This window comes from Sminthopsis crassicaudata, chromosome 3, assembly GCF_048593235.1.
Source record: "Sminthopsis crassicaudata isolate SCR6 chromosome 3, ASM4859323v1, whole genome shotgun sequence".
NCBI lineage: Eukaryota > Metazoa > Chordata > Mammalia > Dasyuromorphia > Dasyuridae > Sminthopsis > Sminthopsis crassicaudata.
The window spans coordinates 49,108,790-49,132,970 of NC_133619.1; the positions used below are offsets into that span (position 1 = coordinate 49,108,790).

Genomic DNA, 24,181 nt, shown 5'->3' on the forward strand with positions numbered 1-24,181 from the left:
AGAATATTGGCCCTTCCATCCCAGGTGAAATGAAGCATATAGACTCTTTTGTCAGGAAAGGAATAGGCAGTGTATTCATGAAGTTTATTTCTGTTTACTCTTTCATCCCCAAGGATATAATTATTTAAGGCCTGATTACATAACCTTAGTCAATGAAAATGTATTTATATTTCACCAGCTTGTATGAATTCCACAAGACTTTAATTTCACATTGGAGTAAATATAATTTGCACATGGCCACCATTTAGATCAAAGCAAAATCTCAGTTAAAGCAATAAACAATGAGCCTTAGTAATAAAAAAGATTCATTAGTCATTTGAATTTTCTATTTATGCTTCCCTACATTGTTTTATCTTTATATAGGAGTTGTATGTGTCTCTCTATATTCTCCCTTCCCCAGGAAAAATGTGAAGTTTTTTTCAGGCAGGCAGAGTTGTTGCTTTGTCCTTGTATTCTAAGTATTTCCCACAGTCCCTTGCAGTAATAGACAGTATAGGTGGCTGTTTATATTGAATCAGAGTAAATTTGATGTAAAAGGATTTTATGTTTACTATTATGTTTTCTACCTGTGTGATTTTCTTGCAAACTGCTGAATCTCTTGACCTCAGTTTTTCATCTGGAAAACAAAGGAATTAAGCTGGAAGGACCTCTGAGGTTCTGTAATTTTCTGTATGGATCCTTGAACAAGGTAAATTGTGACTGTACAGCAAGGGGTGGCAGGTCTTAGGGAAAGGGGCCTTAATTTATTCAGTTTTTGTGTGAATTTATACTTCAAAAGGTATCAGGATTAACCAGAGAGGAAAAGTTGAGGAAGAGGAAAGGGAAAATTAGTTGATTCAGTAATAAAATAGTAGTGGCAACATAGTAGTTGTAGCAGAAATGACAGTAGCAATTGTGTAATAGTAGTAGTACTAATAATAATAGTCACATAGAAACAGTAGTATGTTTAGTTGTAGAAGTAAAGTCAAAGTAGTAATTGTGTTAGAGTAATAGTAATTATAGCGATAGTAGTAATTGTAACAATAATAGTAATTGTAATGGAAATAATGATAACAGCAGTAATGAAAGTAGTATTAATAGTAATAATAGTAATAATTGTTGTAGTAGTAATGGTAATATTGATAGTAGTTTTAATAGCTGTAATAACTAATAATTACAGAAATAATAGTAGCAATAACAATAGTAATTGTAATAGTAGTAGTAGCAATAGTAGCAATAATAGTTACTGTGGTAGTAGTAATAGCAATTATACTAATAGTAGTAGAAGTAGTAATAATAATAGTAATATTAGTGATTGTAGTAATAGAAGTAGTAGTAATAGTAGCAATTGTAGTAATGACAATATTAGTAATTATAGTAATAGTAGCAGTAGAAATATAGTAATAGTAGAAATAGAAATTGTAGTAGTAGTAGTAGTAGTAATTAACATAGTGCTTTTAGGTTTGCAGACTTTTATATGAATGATCTCATTTAAATCTAAGAATAAGGATTCAACAATTCAGCAGCCATAGATAAAGAGCCTAGCTAAATACACTGTGTTGTTCTGGGGACTGAGATACAAAGTTCAAATCACCTATAGTCCTTTCTGGTTCTAAATCTATGATCCTTTCCAATTAGACCTTCAGAAACTAATTTGAAAACTTCTGAGGAGATCTGCATCTATTCTTAGACAACAGGAGAGAAAGATGAAGGATGGATATAGATGATATCATAGAGCACAAGACTTGGAACTAAGAAAACCTGAGATCAAATTCTGTCTAAGATAATCTCTAATTATGAGACTCCAGGCACCTGGACTTATTGAAATAGAGTTCTCATTGGCTTACCTTGTTTTGACTTTGCTCTCAATATATGTCAAACCTTTGTCCTCTCAGCCAATAAAATGATTTTCCTAACAGACAGATCTGAACATGTAATCTGCCTTTCTCATTCAACAAACTCCAATAGCTCCCTATTACTTCCATACATTCAAATATAAAAATTCTCTGGTCTTTAAAGTCCTTATAATCAGCCTTCCTACCTTTCCCAGGTTCATACACTCTGTCTTCCACATACTTACAGTAGTACTTGACTTTTCTGCCAATTTTTACGCCAGCCACCCTAGCACATATCCTGTCCCAACCAGGTGTTTACCAACTGTTGCTTATAAGCCCAGAAATGATTTCCCAGTCCTCACCTCCACTTGGCTAAAATCCAATAGCAAGTGGCCCTACCACAAACCCCAACTTAAAGTGCCCTTCCAATCCCATTTATGTTATATATATATATATATATATATATATATATATATATATATATATATATATATATATAAAGTGCTTAAAATGCTTGTTGGACAAAGACTTTTATGATTGAGAGGTAGTGTTATCCATTCAAAGAGATGAGGAGATTTCCAAGGAGATCAGCAGTTCATACTCAAATTAAAAGAGAAGCTGCTAATACTCAGAGAAACCTGGAAAGACTTCGCTGGAACTGATGCTGAGTGAAGTGAGCAGAACCAGGAAATCAGCACACAGTAAACAACAAGATTATGTGATAACCAACTGTCATGGACTGGGCTCTTTGAATTGTGATGCAGTGATTTAAGGCAATTCTGATAGACTTCATATGGAAAATGCTAATGGCATCCAGAGAGAGAACTGTGGAGGCTGGATGTAGATTGAAACGTAGTATTTTCATCCTTTTATTTGTTTTCTTTCTTGTGATTTTTCCCCTTTTGATAAGATTTTTCTTGTACAACATGATAAATATGGAAATATGCTCAAAAGGATTGCATATATTTAATCTATGTCAAATTACAATCTCCCTTAAAGATAGGGGGAGGTAAAGGGAGAGAAAATTTTAAACACAGAGTTTTACAAAAATGAATGTCAAAAACTGTCTTTATATGTATTTGGAAAAATAGAATACTATTAAAAAAGAGAAGTACTAGACTGTCCCTGAAGGCCCTCTATTGACTTAGAAAATCACAGATCAACATTTTCTGTGTTCCATTATATTTTTATTTATTTTTAAAATATTTACCAGTTACATTTCAATCTGGTTCTGATTGTGAGCTGCATGTTTAACATGTCTAGTTTTGATGATCTCTAAGATTCATTTCAGTTTTAAGTCTAGGATCCCACGAATTAAGGAAAGATACTACCATTTCCTGTATCAATGGACCAACTAAAGCAGTAAAACTTCAGTGATTAATTATAGTTTAATTATTATAATATTAATTATAATTATTAATTATAGACAAATGGAGTCAAACTATAATTAATCACTGAAGTTTTACTGCTTTAGTTGGTTTCACAGCTCAAGACCTGGATTCAGAGATTCATAGAAAATTGGTACTTGAGAAGCTACTAAAAACATAAGCTTTAGTATCTGCAGCATAACAAGGAGGGAGAAAAAAGCATACACACAAACATACTCCACACACCAAATGACAATATAGACAGAAAGAGGGTCAGCCCCAAAAGAAACTCACCTAGCTTGAGAACTGCCAAAGACTCAGACACATACCCCCTCAGAGAAGGGTCAGAACAGGGAAGTTTTATATCCCCAAAACGGGCTGAGTTAAGAATAAGTAATCAATACCAGATGTAGGAAGAGAATTCCTAATCAGATCCAGATGTGTTGGGGAGATTCCCAGGGTCACCTATCAATACCAATGAGTCTGGTAGGAGAATTTCCTTATCAAGACCAGAAATTGAGTGAGTCTAAGTTGTGTATGTGAAGGAGCAGTAAAAGAGTAAGTCACATAAGCTGCTACAATTGGTCTGAGTCTTATCCAGTCAAAAATTCTGATCATTAATTGCTTGACGTGAAGTTAGGATGAGTCAGAACAGAAGAAAAATACAACCTGTCACTGTTTAGATATTTTATGAGCATTAGGACCACTTAGTCCAAGTGACTATATTGAAGTCCTAGTATGATAATATCAAATAATACACTTAAAAATCTCAGTTATCACACTGACATGAGGACACGAGCTAAATCTGGGACTCTATATTGAAATCCTAGTATAATAGCAATATCAAACAATACATTTGAAAAGTCACACTGACAGGATGGATGGGAGATAAATCCAGGGCTTCTGAAATCCATCTCTGTATTTTGACCTCAACATAGTGTGAGATCATTTGGTCTTTTTCAAGCACAAAGGACAACAGCCAACCTTACTTCTTTCTTATAAATAAAGTCTAAATCACAGTTATTTGGATCTCCTTTATCTTTTCCCTTCTACAAAATACTATAATTTAGCAGCATGATTATTTAATTAATCAAACAAGAAAAATTTATTAAATATCTTCTCTATCCCAGACACTATACTAGATACTGAGAATGCAAAGTCAAAGAAAAAAAAAATGGTCTTGAGGAGAGGAAATGAAATTCTCTTGGGAGAAACACCATGATCATAAATAATTTTATATAAAATGTGGGGGGTGGGAAGTGAAAAGGCAGCTGGGAGACAGAAGCACTAAAAATGTGGGGTGGGCCATGAGATTCTCACAGCTCAGTTTTGAAAGAAACCAGAAAAACTAAAAGATGGAAATGAGGGGACAGAGCATTTTAGGGATGCACAGTAGCCAGTTCAAAGGCATGAAAATGGAAAATAAATGCTTGGGGGTGGTGGCGGCAGATAATGAAAAATTATGGAAATGGTGCCCTACTGTCTGTTATTTACGGTGTGTGTGTATGTGTTTGTTCTTTCCTAGTGACGGTGCTAGCTATTTTCCATGAACTACATGTGGATACTGATCTGTACACACTCCTTTTCGGGGAAAGTGTGTTGAATGATGCTGTGGCCATAGTTCTCACTTAGTAAGTACAAACACCTAGAATCCTTTGATCAAAAATGAAATTAGTTAATCCATTGAAAAACAATTCCATATGCCTTTGGAATATATTGTTGATATTTTTGGTACCAGTAATACCAAATTTTTATTTGTGCTAAGATGAGGAATGGGGAAGGAAAACTCCCAGGGTAGGAATACTTCACAGTTTTATTCATACATGTGTAACTTATAGTTTTTGAGCATTTCCTGGTAGCATTGAGAAATGACCATGGTTAAAAAAAAAAAAAAAAAATGTTAGTATGCATCAGAAGCAAAACTTGAACCTGGATCTTCCTGCCCATAAAACTGGCCCTCTATCCACTGTGCTTTTCTATTTATTTGTCACAAAAATATAAGTTTTAAGGTGGCATTTAAGGGGCATGGTTAAACATTTAATTTCTAGTACTATTATATTATATTTATGAGGTTTGTGTCTGACTCCAATTTTTTTTGAGAGAATAACATCTCAGAAGTTGTGTTTTCCTGACTTTTCTATCTATTTTCTAACTAATCATTTTCTATTATCCTACTAACTTAGGTTGGTAGAACCTTTTTTATAAGTGGTAAGTTTGGCAAAACTGAACCTATACTTAAAGATCAGGAGAGTTTCAAATTGTTTTTTTTTTTTTTAACTATATTCTTACATGTAGAGTATTGTGGGAAAGCTTATGTAAATCCATTCTATTGTAGGTAACATTGACTTGAGGATCTTCTAATTCCTAACATAATTTTCCCCTCAACTCCAGACTCAATTTTATTTTTCTTGAAAACTTTTAAATGCCAATTAATCTGCTATTCTTCCAGCCTCTCCTCCTCTAATTTAGATATTTATCACATATATTTAACAAATGACAATTTGGTGACCTTTCCCCAAATCAAAGGTCTTTTCTTTGGCTTTAAATGAGCACCAACATTTCAGTCAGCTGTCAAATATCCCAAGGGAAAGTAACCATCTGATAATTAAATGTGGCCATACTACTATATTTGGGATGTTAATTACTTTCAATCTATTTGAGATATGTTGTGATGTACCAAAGGGTATTTAAAAGTCAGTGCTCACCACTGAAAGACAGTATGATTATAACATACAATCTTCTTCCTGCCCAGTGAATTCTAGATAGAGATGTAGCCCCGATAGGAACATTTTCCAAATCTATTATATCAAATCTCATGATACTTGATCATCAGCCATGAGAGTTCTTTTATTCTTTGCAGCAGAAGCAAATTTCAGTGGGAACAAAATAATAAAATAGATTCTAAATCACAGAAGCACAAGTATTAAATATTTTCAGCACAAAATTCAAGAAAAAAAATAATTAGAATATCAGAATCAACTGTCCAAGAATGACTTCTAATCATATGGTTATGGGAATAAAAATATGCTGTTTCTCATTTTCACTCTCTGAATTGTCAAGTTATATATTCTTCTTTAAAGGTCAAGTGAAATAGTACCACTGAACTTCAAATAAGTTTCAGAAAATGTAGGAAGGCATCAAATCAGTAAGTGATTAGCATTTCTCTTTTATCATGCACACCAATCACAATGGTTTGCCATCATAAAGATGGAAATCTAAGAGAAAATATGGGTACCAACAATCAAAAATCTTGCTGTAATTTTTAAAGCTTCCTCATTACTTTCCCCTTAGTTAACCACAACATAGCCTTGCTCTCTCTCCCTCTTCCTCTCCTCTGCAATATTTTTCAGTCATAAAATTAGAATGTAGGAAAAATGCCTCATTTCCTGACATGGCACATTTGCTGAAGTACTTGAAAAGAGTATTTTCCTTGAGTGTGGATACTCCCCTCTGGTTCAGAGGCTATATGATATCCAAGTAACCCTAGCCCAGATGAGAATTTAGAATATAGACATTTCCTGAATTGTGACCACTTGCGCTTCACATCTTCAGATATATAAATGGACCTTTACCTATCTCTCTCCTCATTCATCCTCAAGCAACTCCTGTCAACCATCTTCTCATCCTAGACTACAAAGCTGTTCTATCCAGTGAGGTCATCTGCTGATGAGAAAAGAGAATTCTTCAGACTCTGTCAACACTTCATTTCTTCTCTGTCAATGGTCCCAGTATCATAGGATTATAAATTTAGTACTAGAAAGGTGTTTAGAAATTACTGAGCCCAAACCTTACATTTCATTGATAAGAAAATGAAGGTAAGTGATCTGCCCAGGACACAGAATTAGTAAGCACCTGAAGCAAGATTTGATTTCAGTTATATCAGACTGAATTTATTTGTCTGTATACTAGGCTACTTATGATATAAATTTATCCCTTTCATTGTTCATAATTCATAGATATCACAGATAATCAGACATATGAAAAGAAGTCCCCTTTTAATCCCTTAGAGCCTGAATAACCTTTTTATCAAACATCTTTCCTAATCTTGGCTCTACTTATAACTCCTAAAATGATTCTAAGAAAAATCATATATAGGAGACAGTATGGAAATGGAAAAAGAAGGCTGGATTCGGAGTCAGAGAATCTGGGTTCCAATCCTGAGGCTGATGTATAATTCCTATGTGACCTCAACAAGTGACATCACTGCTCTAGCCTCATGGATAAAATGAGGGACTGAATTAGATAATTTCTAAAGTCCCTTCCAAATTGTAATATAGGTTCCTGGATTTTGAGATATAATCAAATATTTAACAACTCTACCATTAATCTCTAAAGCCCTTGAAAGTGATCCATAAATACCATTTAGAATCTTTTCAAAAGTTTCCTTCATATAATTAATCCTATTTTTATTTTTCATGATTTTCAAGAAAAGAAACCAATTTGTTTACTGAATTGTATCTTTTTTTTTTAAATTAAAATAATTTTTCCCTGCTATTTTTCTTTGTAAACCATAGTAGTCCAGTTCTATTATATAATAAATAGGTATTTGCAGCCTGGCCTGTAAGTTCATATTTTATTTAAGCATTGTTTCTTAGGAAAAAAATAATGTGTTCCAGGTTTCAAACATCTGATTTTAATGAATGTTAACACAACCCATTTGTAAACAGGAGGCTTCCTTTACTTTAAAATTCCCATGGAATCTTTCCTGTCTGGGGCTAAGTAAAGATAACTTGATAACATCTTTTGATCTGTGTGCTCAGCTTGGCTTGTTGAATAATTCTATTTAAGCTTGCTTAGGCATGGACCATACATTATACACACTTATTCTTTTTGATTTCAAGGATTTAGGGAGTACCATACCAGAAGTATATATTTTTCTATGTTAAATTGGCATATTTGGGTAAAAAAATATATATATATATATATATATATATAAAACCATCAAATGCATAGTTGCTTCACATTGCAAAGGTTTTTTATTTGATCAAACTGAAAGATCTGTATGAGCAATAAGATCTGTAAAACCATGTATTTGTAATCCAGAGCAAATAAATGAATACAGAAACTTAAGCTAGCATTGTATTTCATCTATCCAGATTTTTATTGATTTTTATAAATCTATAAAGACAGAATTTGTCCTCATATCAATTGTCTTTACCAACAGACTACATTGGATGCAGTCAACATTTACTAAGCCTTTGTTGAAATTTGACTCTAAATAGTCTAGAGACAGATGGCTTTGTATAGACCACCCTCTATGGAAAAGAATCCACCCCAACAATGAATGTTTTGGAATGAATTCCCCAAATTATATACCTGAAAATAGATAAAAATAAAGTACTAAGCCTTCCTTCTAGTTAATTAATAGATTGCAACAAAGCTCTTATGGAAGATTGTTTCCTATATTGCTGTGAGATTTACTTCCCTACTCTTAAATAATTATCCATTATTCCAACTTGCTTTCTTGTTCAGCAAGAATATGATGAATTCTTTGCTACTTTATCTAAAAATGTTGGTGTATACAATGCTGAAACAAATCTCCATTTATCAGGAGAAGGAAGAATTTCACAGTACTATATGTATGTAAATGCCCCCAGATTTCTATAGGGACAAAAGAGAGCTCTCATTAAACAGCTGAGTCTTGAATAACAATAAACTTACTGTAGATGTACTTATTTCCTGTTAGGGAAGGACTTAAAAGGAAAGTCAGCATAAATCATTTTCTTTTGGGAAAAAGGCAAATAGATCTTCAATTTTATCTCTTTAGATAAAAAACATTGTACATCGGCCTAGAAGTTATTACTACAAAATATCCTTTAAAGTGCAATATTGATAACTGCTTGATTCTCAGAGAAAATAGCTTCTTGAAAGCAAATATTTCTAAGGATCTCTGTGCCTTAAGGAAAATTCAGTACAGGAGGCAAATAAGACAGACCATAGAATCATAAGGTTAAAAAGAATCTTGAGAGATCATTTAATCTCCATGTAGTGCAAAGAAGTCAAGCAGAAAACAAAGTAATGTAACCATGAAAGAAAAAAAGCCTTTTTGGCAGTATAACTCTAAACTCTCCCCTAGATTTTTAGTTTCCTGAGGGCAGAAAGGATATGTTATACTTCTTTAAATCTCTTGATGCCTTTAAATTATATAAACAATAAATGTGTGTTAGATGAATAAATGGGAAAACGAATAAATAAATGTTTCTGAAAGTAGTGTCTTGCTAGTAGAAGTGATGAGAATTAGATAAGGAGTATCTAAATGAAATTATATTTAATTGAGGTCTAGTGGCAGGGTTCGGGGTACAAGAAGTCAAATAGAGCTCCCCTGAAACTGCTTTGGATTCGGTGAAAGGATACAGAGTTAAATGAGGTCTAGTGTAAATTTATCTAATTTATCCTACAAGGGTCCTCTGTAAAGGAATTTACAGACCCGAAAACCTAGATTGATAAAAGAGGTTTATTATGGAGTTTGGAAGTAAAGTTTAGTTAGTAAAGTTGAGGGTAGAGATGAGGGCACTGGAGCTACAGGTCCGGTGGGCAGAAACTCTTGCCATGTCCTGCGTAAGGATGCCATGTTTGGGACTTCTGCAAAGAGTGGACTCCAGTTTTCCCCTTTTATAATAAGGGGGCTTTTGATAATCTGAAGGGGCTCCTGGGTGGAGTCCCAGGTTGGCCTCTGGCCTGAGCTTCAGCCAGGGTTAGAATTTGAATAGAATTCAATGGGTTTTTAGATAAGGAGGAAGCTGTTTGTGCTTGGGGTGGGGGTTGGGAACCTGAGCAGATCATTGGAATGGAGGCTGGGACAGCCCAAATTACCTCAGATCCCATGGGGACTGCAAGAGCCTAGATATATCTCCCATTGGAATTCATGGGGGTTGGGAATTAGAAAGGAATCTTAACCCACATCAGAAGCACTACACTGGGAGTCAAAAAAACCTGATTCTGAGTTCTGACTCAACTATTATTAATGTGATCTTGACTGGGTCTTTAAATTCCTCTTTCTCCATATTTGCAAAATGAGAATAATAACACTGGGCTACTTACCTCAAAGGGTTGTTGTGCAAAGCAAATTCAATAACCTATGTTCATTATGCAGATGTAGGCTATTGCCACTAACATATCTCGGTTATAAATTTCATTTCCTTTGATGGAGTTTGGACAGAAATGATGTTAGGAGAAGTTGATATCTTGTTGTGATTGTTTTATATTTTTACTGTTTTGAATTTAGTATTCTGTTGATTATTGAAGGAGTAGGTAAAATAATTGCTCTTTGTAGTTGAATAAAAATATTAGAGTGTAAGTTTTATCCTCCATGAGTTCACTGAATGCATTTTCAGGAAAACTCCTTTGCATACAGAACAACAGGGATGCTATCTATGTACTTTATCTGCTTCTTAAATAATTTTGATCTTTGAACATTTGACAGAGCAACAGATTCAAAAGTTATTCTTATCTTTCTTCTTTCTTCTTTTGGAGGGAGGGTTCTTACTAAATACAGATAAAATGTTCCAAGTTTAGTGTACGGAATTCTCAAAAATAGTTGAATTCCATATGACTAATGTAGGGACTTATCATTGCTTATTCCATGAACATCATATAATTTCGGATTTATACTTAGCCTCCTGTTTCTACGTATTTGGCAGGTGGACAAATTTTTCCCAGGTTACAGTAATATCAGGCAAAATGTTTTCCATTTTTGGCATATTCTTCATTGATCAACAAGTCAAGTCAAGATAATCTTTTTGTAATTTGTTGGTAATGGCCTGGTCTTAAACCCTTCCATTTTGCTAAATAAATTTACATGGCTTTTTTTTTCACTATATTTTTTGACATATTGTTAACTGAATTCCTGTGGAGGTCAGTCATGCATGGTTTTTTGATTCGACTCTTGGATCTTAGCCATTTTACAGGCTTCTCCTAATAATAACTGCTTTTGATTACTTTGAATAAAATCACTGAGGTAGATATAACTCTTTGCGGCCCTTACTATTGTTTCATGAAGTAGTGTCTGCCTGTTCAAAGTATTTCTGTAAGTTTTCTAGTTTTCTTATAAAGTGCTCTAAGAATGGATATTAATTATTTCCCTTTTTTGGCAAGGAAGTGTTGGTCTTACTCTAGCTGTTTTAAGGTAGTTCCTTAAGGTATTCCTGGTTTTTTTTTTTTTTTTTCTTTTCTGTAAAGATACTTTTAAAATCTATTTTGGTCTACTTTAGAGTTCTTGATAGTGTTCCTTAAGTTTGGCAATAGGTGTCCATTGGTTTTTTACGTATTGAACATGTTCTCATTCATTATTTCAAATGCCAATAGGTCTCTTAACATACTGAAACCACAGCTTTTTCCTTAATAATTTTATGCTTTATATCTTCTTTATTATTAATAATAACAATAACCTAAAATTGAATCTTTCATTAAATCAGTCAATCAATATTTATTAAACTTACTGTGTGTTAGGCTCTATGCTAAAATACTGGAGATATAAAAAAAGGGAAAAAGATAATTCCTGCCTTCAAGGATCTTACAATCTAACCGAGGAGCTCATAATCTACAAAAGATGATCTCATATCCAAATACTTTTATTCAGTTACAAAAAACAGTTATTTCATCTGCCTAATGGTTCATAAAAAGCTAACTATAAAATAGTCACTAGGCTAGTGATTTGTCCCAAATCCATTTCTATTTGAACTCACTCAAAAAAAAAAAAAAAAAAGAGAGAATTTTTTTAATTAAAAAAGGAGTACATAATTACAAATCTGAATCAGCTGTCACCTTGAATCAGTTAATTGTTTATCCAAATGAATTAATTGTCATAATTATAAAAGGGTTATCATTAAATGACTCAGACTTAATGATCAATTCAGGTTATATATGAAAGTGACAGAAACTATATCATATAATTCTGCAGGTTGCAAAAATTTGTCATCTACCAAATACTAACAAATAATAATTGAGTAGTTGAAATTATATATCAGAAGCTTGCTGTTCTTCATAAACCAAGAAATGATCAATATTCTTACTATAAATGTAAAATATTCTTTAAAAGTTCACAATAACAACAACCAAATCTGGATAAGAACCAGAACACTAACACAGACAAATTGATGCTCATAAACAATTAAGAATAACATCAACCCATAAAAAAAATTAAAAATAATGTTTTTAAGTATTGTCAAAAGCAACACTATAATGTCCAGGTTTAATGGAACAAAAAATCTTTACAAATATAATGACCAATAGAAGGAATCAAAATCATAGGCAAACAGAATAAAGTATGTATCATCCTTATTTTGCACTATTGAAGATGTTCTTAAATTGCTTTCAATGAGCTTATAAAATATAAATATATTCCAATACAGGTATTCAATTACAAAAAAAAAAGTTGTTTTATCAGCTGATACAATTGCCCAAGAATAAAACATATGAAATAATAATAGAAGGATAACTTATTATAGGAAAATTTTTATCTTAAAACCATTAATAAAGATTAGAAAAAAAAGTTGAACTTTTTGTCTATGTCATGGAGGAGGGTAGAAAAGTAAGGTGTTCCAGTAAAGGTGATGTGAAATGGATATTCTATATTCCTTGAAACTATTGGGATTGATGTGAAGATCTGATCAAATTCTTTAAATGCTTGTAATTGAGTGCTGGGCAAGCAATTAATTTGGTTAGTGACCTGACTAGCTTATTAAAGCTGCTCCTAATAATCTATTAAAGAGAATAGCATATGATGGTCACACTATGAACCATCATTACTTTAATTGGGAGGAGTATGCATGTGTATACGTGTGTATTCATTTTTCAATCATGTCCAACTCTTCATGATCCCAGTTGAGATTTTCTTGGCAGAGGAACTGGAGTGATTTGCCATTTCTTTCTTCAGCTCATTTTAAAGATGGAAACTGAGTCCAATAGGGTTAAGTTACTTACCCAAGGTTACACAGCTAGTGTCTACAGTCAGAAGATGAGTCTTTTTGACTGAAGAGCTGATTCCACTCTCTTCCCTACATTTCCTAGCTGCTTAGTAAATGGTACTTCTCTGTGTTTTGTTAACACAGTAGGGCAAGATACATCAGAATCAATTAGAAATGCCAATACCTTAATGTGAAGGAAATATTTCAATGCAGATATCACTAACTGCTTAAGCAAACTATGAGAGCCCACAAAATTCAAGGAAGACATGAATTCTTTCATTGAGCTTCTAGTATTTTGTCATTAAAAAATTAAAAAAACAGACCACACCCATTATAAACCAAGACTTAATAATGCTTTTTGTTGATGATGCACTCAGCTCCAATTCACAAAACAATGTAATGCAAGCCAAATCAAAGTAATTATATACAATAAAAAGAAAAAAAAAAACTTTATTATACTAAATGACTTTATTCATTTTAATAGTATAAATATTACACAAAGTAATAAGTAGTTTATTATACTAAACTAGATGAGAGAAAATAAAAGATGAAGTTAAGGATCTATTAAAATCTGAATAGGTTAAAATTGATATTTTCTATAACCATCATAAATTAATATTTTTCATCATAATATGTGACAAATGTATACAAATGTATTGTAGGAAAGGTGGAACTCACAAGATTTACTCCAAAGGTCAGGTACCAGACACCTAATGGTCAAAATGAATTTGAGGGAGCAATTGATCTGTGGGAAAGTATCAAAAATTATATTAATATAGAACTAGTATATAAGACAGAAAATTTGAATGTTATCTTATACCATTAAAGGCAATAAAAAAGAAGCATATGGAAAGAAATCCAGAAAACTAAAGCATGCCATTAATTTTAGATTCCCTTAATCAAAGATTGAAAGAAATAATCAAAAGATTAAGGTGATTCATGGAGTTAAAGCAGCTCAAAAAACAATACAAGCAATTCAACATCAAAGACTTTACTATAAGTGAAGGGGGAAAAATAGGATGTGAAAATTGCTGGTCATTTATATGGTAGCAATCAGTCCAACATGATGAAAAAAGAGTGGATTAAATGAGAAATAAAAAGCTTGCACACTATTCCTATGATCAATGACAGAATGGTTATGTCAAGGGAGGTCCTTTAAACTCTAATTAGAATCTCTTAAATGCTTATTATTCTGCAAAACTAGCAACTGTCAGGGCTGGATAAGATCCATAATTATTGGTTCAAATACTTCACAGCAGTATGTGGATTACTGCAGAGGACTTTACCAGCTTTCTCTTGGACATAAGCCTACTTCTCCCCTATTCTCTTTAACAAAAAGCATTACATATTTATTGCCAAAAGAAAATAACACCAGTAACTCCTCTAAATTAGATCAATTTTGTATTTATATACTTTATAAAAAGAAATAATAACTTGAATCACTAAGAAAAAGTTACCAGTTATAACAAAACAATATATTAGTTGAAGAGCAAAAAGAATAGGCCAAAAATTCTAGGGTAAAAAAGACAAACTCACTATCAATTTGGTAATTATTGAACAAACTGTCAAAAAGCACCAAAACATTTATACTTCCTTGGCTGATTTTGCAAAGACTTTAAATCTGTTATACATTTCTGGCATATTCATACGCTACAAGTGCACAAAATTAAATCCAAATGTAGTGAGAATGGCAGAGTATTTGATGTCTTCATGGAAAATTGTTCTCTTTTTAAAACATCACCAACACAATGTCAAGAATAATTGATATACAAGTGGTATTTCTCCATTAGAACATGCAGGCCAATTTTTATTTTGCCCATTGTTGAATCTGTCATCTCTTCTAACTACACAAGAATAGGGCTTCGAAATTAAAGACAGCATGAAATGGAAAATTATTTATTAATTATTTAATGTATATGCATGACATCAAGCAATTGGGCTCTAAAATATATTACATATATTAAACTATTCATTTAGCTCTTGAATTCTTTCTCTACTGACATAAAAATACTGCTTAGATGACAAAAATTCTCAGATCAAGGAAAGAAATAGATTGAAAGCTTTGAGCATGAATCTGGAAGTCATGTTGAATCAATCAGTCAGCCAATCAACAATTTAATTATTTTCTATTTTTCCTGTATATAGTTTGTTTTGTATGTATTTGTTTACATGTTGTCTCCCCCATTAGATTGTAAGCTTCTTGAAGGAAAGGGTACGGTTATACCATATCATAAATACAAAGTTTATATAGATAGATATATGTATGTATATGTATTATCTATCTTTCTATCTCTGTCTATCTGTCTTTCTATACACACACACACACACACACACACACACACACACACACACACTAGTTAAACAAAAATTAGTTTATGGATTTATTTAAAGGAAACAAATTGTTGCCACCATAAATTGTACACGGTTTATCCAACTGGATTTAGTAATCAATATAGATTGTGAGTTGAAGTGGTAGAAACTGCAATAAAAAATTGCAGTAAACTGAAAAAAATTCTAATGACAACCGAATACCTAGCAAAACTTAACCTGATGTCTAGAATTATATATTAAAAAATCCTTTTCCATCATGAAGCGAGAGAGGATAACAGATGCCCTTTCCTCAAGTGCAAATAGCCAAATATCTTTGAGAATTCAACAAATACATTAAAATATATTTGCAACATTATCAAAGACCAAATGTCCATAATCACTCAGACATTAATCTTGATTCATAAAAATCTTAACAGCATTTTAAGATGTGCTATACCATATACTTCAAGTCTCCAAGTTACATGGAATGAAAAGCTTTTAAAATATGCTTAGCAAAGCACGTCCAAATTGTGTAGAAACAGGATAAGATATATAGCAACTCTGTTTCTTCCCTATTCCTGGAGTATATTGATTCTGTTCATAATGAACATCCAGCTACAGAAAGCAATTATTTAATTCATCTAAGTAATACTCCTTATAAGATTAAATGTAAAAAGTTTTTTTTTAAATGACAGGATTTTTTCAAAAATTATTCCTATCTGAAACTCATTGAAAATGATAAAATGATAAAAATGATCATCATGATCATTTAAATTTGTATAATTTTAATTATTTTGTTAATTTTTGTTATTTTATTAGAACCAGAGGGCATGTTTTATTGTTAATTATATGGTATATATGTGTAACATACATATTTACATATATATGTGTAACACATTCTTCTAAATATATATGAGTTTGAATATTTATGTAAATGTATGTACCTACGTACATTTTAGGATCATTATTAATTGTCCCTTGAGGAAATCATTAGTTTATCTCCTATTTCTAAGCAATTGTAAGTGCAAAATGTGACAAGATCACTTCTTGAAACTGATTGAGCCTATATAGAATTTCCCATACCTTGTCTTAACTTTATAAAATTATTTGTTATTTAACAAATTTTCTTCTTGAATCTGACTCACTCATAGTACTTATTTCATTCTTGACAATCAACCAAGAAACTCAGTTAATATGAGTGGTTGTCTAGATGCTAGTCAGATTTGATTTGGTGGCATTTCGTTAGTGGTTCTCCTTCAAATGGATTAAACTATGAAGTTATTATTCTAGAAATCAATTCTTTACCCATTAACTTGACTTTATTCATCCCCCAACTTCTCCAATATTGTTTCTTTTTTTAACTCAATTTTTAACATTTTCTTATTTTGAACAATAAGTATTTTCTAGAAACCTAGATGAGTTATCTCAGTAAGCAAAAATGGAGCCCATGAAATGAAAAAAAGTAGAGAAAAGATAGATTGTTTAGAAAGGGTAACTGACTTCTTTAAACAAATTCATAGTTTAGCAAGGATTTTTTTATCTGCTTGTTTCTTTGCCCACAGCCCTTTTCAATCTAGTTCAGAGACATATTCAGTTCACGCCTCCTACAAATTCTCTGCAGTCTCTGCCAATTTAAAAATGATGCAGAAAGTTTTGATTTACAAGTCCAAGCATGTTTTTGGAAGTCATTTTCTCTTATCTAGGATTTCATTATGTTAGCCTTTTTATGTCTTTAGTGACTCACTGTTTCTCTTACTAAAGGAAAGGTCAAAATTTGTTGGTTAGTATCTAGAATCTTTCTATTTTCTCTTTTTTTTATAATTTTCTTCATATAATGGCACTTCAAGTAGCATTTCTGCCCCATTGACCAATTCTCTCCATTGCCTTAGGAAAGTCCTATCAGGGAACACTCACCATTTCATTAGTTGAGAGTTTGCTAAGATGCAAGGAAATGTATGAAACAATTGTTTATATACAGAGATGGCCCCATTAACCCACTAGCACAAGTTCAAAATTCACTTTTAGTTTTTTTCCCTCTTCTTCTCTTTTTGTGATAGATTTTAGCTGATTTGTCCATCTCCTCTCACCCAGAATCCTTTATGTTGCATACAATTCATTTGCAAGATATCAGGCTCAGGCTACAATCCAAATCATATTCAACCAAAGTAGAGACTGAGAACCCATCATTGACCTGGGGCAAAACTCCTGATAACAATATACCATGGCTAATAGAAAAATCAGCTTTGGAGTCTGGAAAACCTTGGTCACTAATCCTACAGCACCTTGGTTACTCCCCTACACCATAAGTTATTGTTGAGTTTTGCCAATTTCCATTGGTAGAGGGAGTTTCCCATATGGAACCCCCTTAATCAATTTAATCACAGGTCTAAGTACAAAAAAACCCCAACAAAACAAAAACACCAAAAAGAGAACCATATCATCCCAATGCTCTCCTCTGATGGTCTATTTCTTCTGTAATGCCATAAAAACCTGACCCTTTCCCAAATGATGGTGAATGAAGAACCATCACACATCCTCCAGGGATGTCTTTAATTTCAACTTAGCCCCATGTTCCCCACCCTCTCCATCCTTTTTCCCTGAGAACAATGGATTAAGCTGATGTTCAATCATAACTTTAATTTAAATGAAAAGCTTTCTCTTGGCTTGCAGCAATGAAATCTCTTCATTTTCTTTGGGTCATCTAATGAATTTGCATGGCATGCTTGCAGAGAAATATAAGTGAGTTCTGCTATGGAACAGGGTGTAGGGCTGAAGAAATCTGATTAAAAGCTCTGGGAAAAAGCAGCTGTTCAGCTACAGTAGGTGAAGTCAAAGCCCATTTTTCAGGGCCTGACTGCAAGGCCTGACACCATGGCTAGCCATGGGATGATAAATGAACTGTCCTTGAATCCCCAGCTCCTGTTAATAGCTTTAAAATTCCTGTTGTTTATGGGCAAGAAGTTGGGGCCCCTTATCCATTTTGTTGTTCCAGAAGCTATTAGGTACATACATCATGAGATGCATTTATCATTTCCTCATTGCCAGTATGGTTGCCAAATACCAAGGGGGAAAGGATGAAAAACATAAACATGATTGTGTCATCATCACTGGGAAAAGGTGGAAAAGTCTCTGATTTCAACTGAGTTATGGACCAGTGTGTCTTAACTGGGAAAAGACGCGTATGACATTCTAGTTGTAGTTCTAGCCCAATCACCAACATACCCCAGTGTGATATAAACTTTATGGGCAGATGCATCTGATTCTCCTGTATGTGACTGTTTAAGCTTGGGCTTCTAAAATTTTGAAACCAGTGCCGTTTTTGTTTTTTTTTTTGATTCGCAAAGTGATTGAGGTGTACAATGCCCAGTAATCTAAATTCACTTCTAAAACCTGATGTCTGCCTGGGGAAATTTTCCTGACTTTCTAAATATTCATACATAAAAGAGTAACTTTGGGGATTTTGTTATGGATTGTGATGGAACCAAGTTGTGGATATCCAGGGTTGTTGCCTTCCTGTTGATCTCTTTTTGGTGGTTTCTTTGATATTAAGGGACAGAATAAACTGAGGGACAAGGGGAAAATGAAAAAAGAGGAGTTATCCTTATATAGGCCCTTGTAAAAATAATTTTGTTTTTTCTTAACAACTGATAAAAAGTTTAGCAGTCAAAAAGCATTTATTAAGCATCAAGGTGTTTTTATTAAGGTATTAGGTACCGTATTAAGTAATGGGGAAACAAAGAAAGGCAAAAAGATAATCCAAGGAGCTTATTGTCTACTGGGCAGCAAACAAATGCATACAAACTATACAGGAAAATAATCAACAAAAGGGATTTGCTAGTATTAAGAGGGATTAAGAAAGACCTCTTGAAGATTTTAATTTTATCTGAGAATTTCAGGAGGCCAGGAAAGTCAGGGGCTAGAGATGAGTAGGGGGAAAATTCCATGGATAGGAAATAACCAGTAAAATTTCCATGTTTGGGATTGGGAACAACTCATACAAAGAACAGCAAGGACCTGAATCTGGATCACAGAATGTATATTTGGATAGAGAAGGAATAAAGTATTAGAAAACTGGGAATAATAACAGAGCACGAAGTTATAAAGGTTTTTGAATACCAAATAGAAAAGTTTATATTTGATTCTGGAATTAATAGATTTATTCTATAAGACAATGGCATAGACTTGCACTTTAGAAAGATTAATTCAACATCTGAGGGGTAGATGAACTGGAGTGGGGAAGAATTTGAGGCAAAGAAACCAATCATCAAGCTATTAAAATAATTTGGATGTTAGATATGAAGATCACGGTGATAATAATATCAGTAGATAAGGGAATAATTATGATAGATGTTGTGGGCAACAGAATGGATATGGGAGAGGAGGGTGTGAGAGAGAGTGAGAGAGAGAGAGAGAGAGAGAGAGAGAGAGAGAGAGAGAGAGAGAGAGAGAGAGAGAGAGAGAAGAGAAGAAGAAGAAGAAGAAGAAGAAGAAGAAGAAGAAGAAGAAGAAGAAGAAGAAGAAGAAGAGAAGAAGAAGAAGAAGAAGAAGAAGAAGAAGAAGAAGAAGAAGAAGAGAGAAGAAGAAGAAGAAGAAGAAGAAGAAGAAGAAGAAGAAGAAGAAGAAGAAGAAGAAGAAGAAGAAGAAGAAGAAGAAGAAGAAGAAGAAGAAGAAGAAGAAATGGATGTTGACACCTATGTATCCATCTGGTTGACTGGCAGTATTTCCCTTAAAAGTAATAGGTAAGTTCAGAAGATAGGAGGGTTGGTTGAAGAGAAAGAGGAAAGATAATGGGTTGGGTTTTGTACATGTTGAACTTAAGATATTTATGGAACATCCAGTTCAAAATTCTAATGGACAGTTGGAGAAGGAAGACTGGGTAAACAGAGAGCTAAGGACTGGACAAGCAGATATGAACATCATCATCATCACAGAAAAGGCAAGTGAATCTATAGAAACTGATGAAATCACCAAGTAAGATAGTATAGAAGTTGATGAAAAGAAGGTCCAAAAAAGTCATTAGTTATACCAGTGGCTAATAGTTGTGACCTAGATGAAAATCCAATAGAGACAGGAAGGATTGGTTATCCAGCTAGGAGGAGACCTAAGCTATAGTAATGTTATGAAAATCTATAGAGAAGAAGTATCAAAGAGAAGAATGTAGTTGATAATCTCAGGAGCTGTAGAGAGTAAAAAATGGGTGCAGATTGAAATAAGTTATTGAATTTTGCAATTAAGAGATTATTGGTAATTTTAGAGGGATCAATTTCAGTTGAATAAAGAGGCCAAAATTCAGACTAAAGAGAATTAAGATTTGAAGTTTATGTGACAGTTGGGTATTGTGTATTTTGTTTTGGTTTTAATTCATCCACTTTACATTTGGCTTGTTGCATTAAGGAGACGATGCAGTCTAGAGAAAGATTGCTAGACCAAAGCTAAAGTGTTTAAAATGTAGTTGCAATTTTGTACATACTAGCTTGGCCAATTTATCGTCTTCATCCCCTTTCTGCCAGAACTTGCACTATGTCCTGGAACTTTAGGCTCCAATAGGACCCCGGTCTCTGACTTTTCACCTTACTGTGGCTGGAACTAAATGACCATACATCTTCCAACCTGCCTACGACCATCCACTTCCCATTACAGTGTAAACTCCTTTCTGGCTTGTATTGCTATCCTCACTATTTTAGGCACTTACTAATTTTTTTTTCATGTGTTTATTCAACCTCTAGTTTCTTAGAATCTAATAATAATGATAGTAACTGATTTTTATTGTGTTTCAAGATTTGCAAAGCACTTTGCAAACATATTATTTATTCCAAACAATGACCCTGTAAGATAAATATTAATTTAATTCTCATTTTACTGCTTTGTAAGCTGCAAAGTGCTATATAAATGTCACTGAGAGCTGACTTTGAGCTATGCCAAACAATAATGCAATTCTACAGGCTGTGCTATATAGTTCCAGAAGAACTGATTGAAAAGTGAAAAATTTAGCCAGCCAGCCAAGACTTTCCCCATATTTTTTTCCACTGACTTGATCAGTTATTTTGGCTTTGTGTGGAAGGCACAGTTACAATCATGCATGATATGCTTCACCCAGACCCAGCTCCAGGCTTCTGAAATATTGGCATTCCTTTGCCAAACTATGGAAACATCTCAGCATATCATCTGGGAACTTGGAAGAAATATGACCCAATTTATATGTTTATTTGGTAAACACGAATCAAATTTTTTCATACATTCTAAGTGAGCCCAATACTTTCCATCAAAATTTTCATTGACTTTCAGGATTTTTCATAGCAAAATTCGAGAAACTTCAGATTCATGTAATGAGAAATTGACAAAAATGGATCATATTGAGGTGAAATTGATGAACATGTATATACACATGCGCTTATACTTGAATATAAGATATGTTTTATTTTGATAGAATATAAATCTTGAGGAATGACACTAATTCCTGGCATAGTGTCTAATACACATTAGGTACCTATGTCAATGGGAAAATCCAATATTCCAGCAAGAGCATTTCCACAAACTGACCAGTCTAGTGGTAGTCAAGAAAACTGCCCCAAAGTTAAAGGTTTGAATTCTTTCCACTCCCCACCCAACCCTGCCCTTATAAACTTTAAGGGATTGGAAGATTTGGACTTTAACTCCACATTAATAGCAGGAAGAACGACCACTGGGGTTTAGGGAATTATTTCATACCAACTGTTTTTGTCCTACCTTCTTAGTAAATATCCTCTTCTTTTTTGTGTTTGTTTTTCTTTTTTTATTAATTTGTTACTAATTTTTAGTGCTCTCTTCCTTCCCCCACTCTTCACCCACTGTGAAGACAAAATTATATCAATTATACATGTGAAATCATGCAAAACATTTATATATTAGCTATATCAGGAAGGAAGGAAAGAAGGAAGGAGGAAAGCAGGCAGGCAGAAAGAAGGAAGGAAGGAAGGAAGGAAGGAAGGAAGGAAGGAAGGAAGGAAGGAAGGAAGGAAGGAAGGAAGGAAGGAAGGAGGAATGAAAAATCGTATTTCAATTTGTACACATAATTTATCAGTTTTCTATCTGCGAAGTGGACAGTATTTTTTAGTAATGAGGTCTTTAAAATTGTCTTGGATCATTATGCTTATCAGAGTAGCCAAAGCATTCATAGTTGATCATCATTAAAACATTGTTATTACTATGCACAATGATTTTCTGGTTCTTTTCACTTCTCTTCACATCAGTTCATATCATTCTTGCCCTATTTTTCTCTGAAACTACCCCCAACATCGTTTTTTATTGTGCAGTAGTATTCTATCATAATCATATGTCAGCCATTCCAAAATTGATTTCAAATTCTTTTCTACCAAAAAAGAAGTAGTATAGGTCCTTTTACTTTTTCTTTGATTTTTTTGAGGTTCACATATAGTGAAAGTATTCCTGGATCAAAGAGTAGACATAGTTTTATAGTCTTTGGGACATAGTTGCAAATTGCTTTCCAGAATGATTGGAACAGTTCAAAATTCCAACAGTTTTTTAGTATACCTATTTTCCCTTATCCCTTCTAAGATTTGAAATTTCTGATGGGTGAAAACCAGTACCTTAGACCTGTTTTAATTTATATTTCTTTTAACAAATAGTCATTTAGAATCCTTTTTTTCATGAATACAGATAGCTTTGATTTCTTCCACAAACTGCCTGCTTATGTCCTTTGATTATTTATCAATTGAAGAATGACTTATTTTTATGACTGACTCTGTTCCCTATATATTTGCAAAATGAGGTCTATATTAGAGAAATTTGCTATAATGTTTTATATTTATTCATTGTTTATGAGATCAAAATATAAAAAGTACAAAATATCATTTCCCTGATTACCTCTTTTAATTAGATCCATTTTTTTTATTTTTATCTGATTGCTATCCATGCCCTTTTTACTTCAGCCAAAATATGATATAATACATTCTACTCCAGCCCTTTATTTTAATTCTGTGTGTGTGTTTCTGTTTTGGGTGAGAATTTTATAAGCAATATATGGTTAGATTCTAGTTTCTAATCTATTCTATTGATTACTTCTATTTAATGGGTGAGTCATCATTCACCTCCACAATTAATGATTATCATGTATTTTATTTCATCCTGTTTCCTCTATTTATCTTTTTCTCTTTTTTTCTAGTCATCCTCCCTATTATCATCCCTCCTTCCCATCTCTTATCACCTTCCCCTCTTATTATTTATATTGGTTAAAATAAGCTTCTATATCCAATCAAATGTGTGTGTATATGTGTGCATTCTTCTTCAGTGAGCCATTTCCAATGAGAATGAGGTTCAAGTATTGCCTAACACTCCCTCCTACCCCATTTTCTCCCTCCAATATAAAAGCTTTTCCTTGAATGCCTTTATGTGAGGAAATTTTGCCCCTTCTATCTCCCCCTTTCCCTTTCTTTTAATAATTTCTCTTTGTCCTTTATTTTTGGGGGAGAGATCATTCCAAGAAAATCTACTCACATGCCTTCTGTATATATAGACTTCTAATTATCCAAATAGTGACAAAATTCTTAGAAATTGCACGTATTATTTTCCTACATAGAAATGTAAACAATTTAACTTTATTGATTCCCTAATGTTTGATTGTCAAATGTTGTATCTAGCTCTGATCTTCTCATCAGGAGTTTCTAGAAGTCCTCTGTTTCATTAAATATCCATTTCCCCTCCCCAAGTATTATATATTATAGATAGATAGATATAGATAGATGTTTTGGTATTTCTTTTAAAAGGTAGTTGATGGTTTCTTTTAGTT

The 24,181-nt window shown here is 33.1% G+C and overlaps 1 protein-coding gene across 1 annotated transcript in view; it reads left to right on the forward strand.

Annotated features, from left to right (window-relative positions):
- The window catches only part of SLC9A9 (solute carrier family 9 member A9), a 707,151-nt gene that overhangs the window by 227,916 nt on the left and 455,054 nt on the right, over positions 1-24,181 (forward strand). Inside the window, exon 6 of the mRNA XM_074298418.1 lies at positions 4,707-4,812. Coding sequence (XP_074154519.1) covers positions 4,707-4,812 — 106 coding nt within the window. The remainder of the gene's footprint in view (positions 1-4,706; positions 4,813-24,181) is intronic.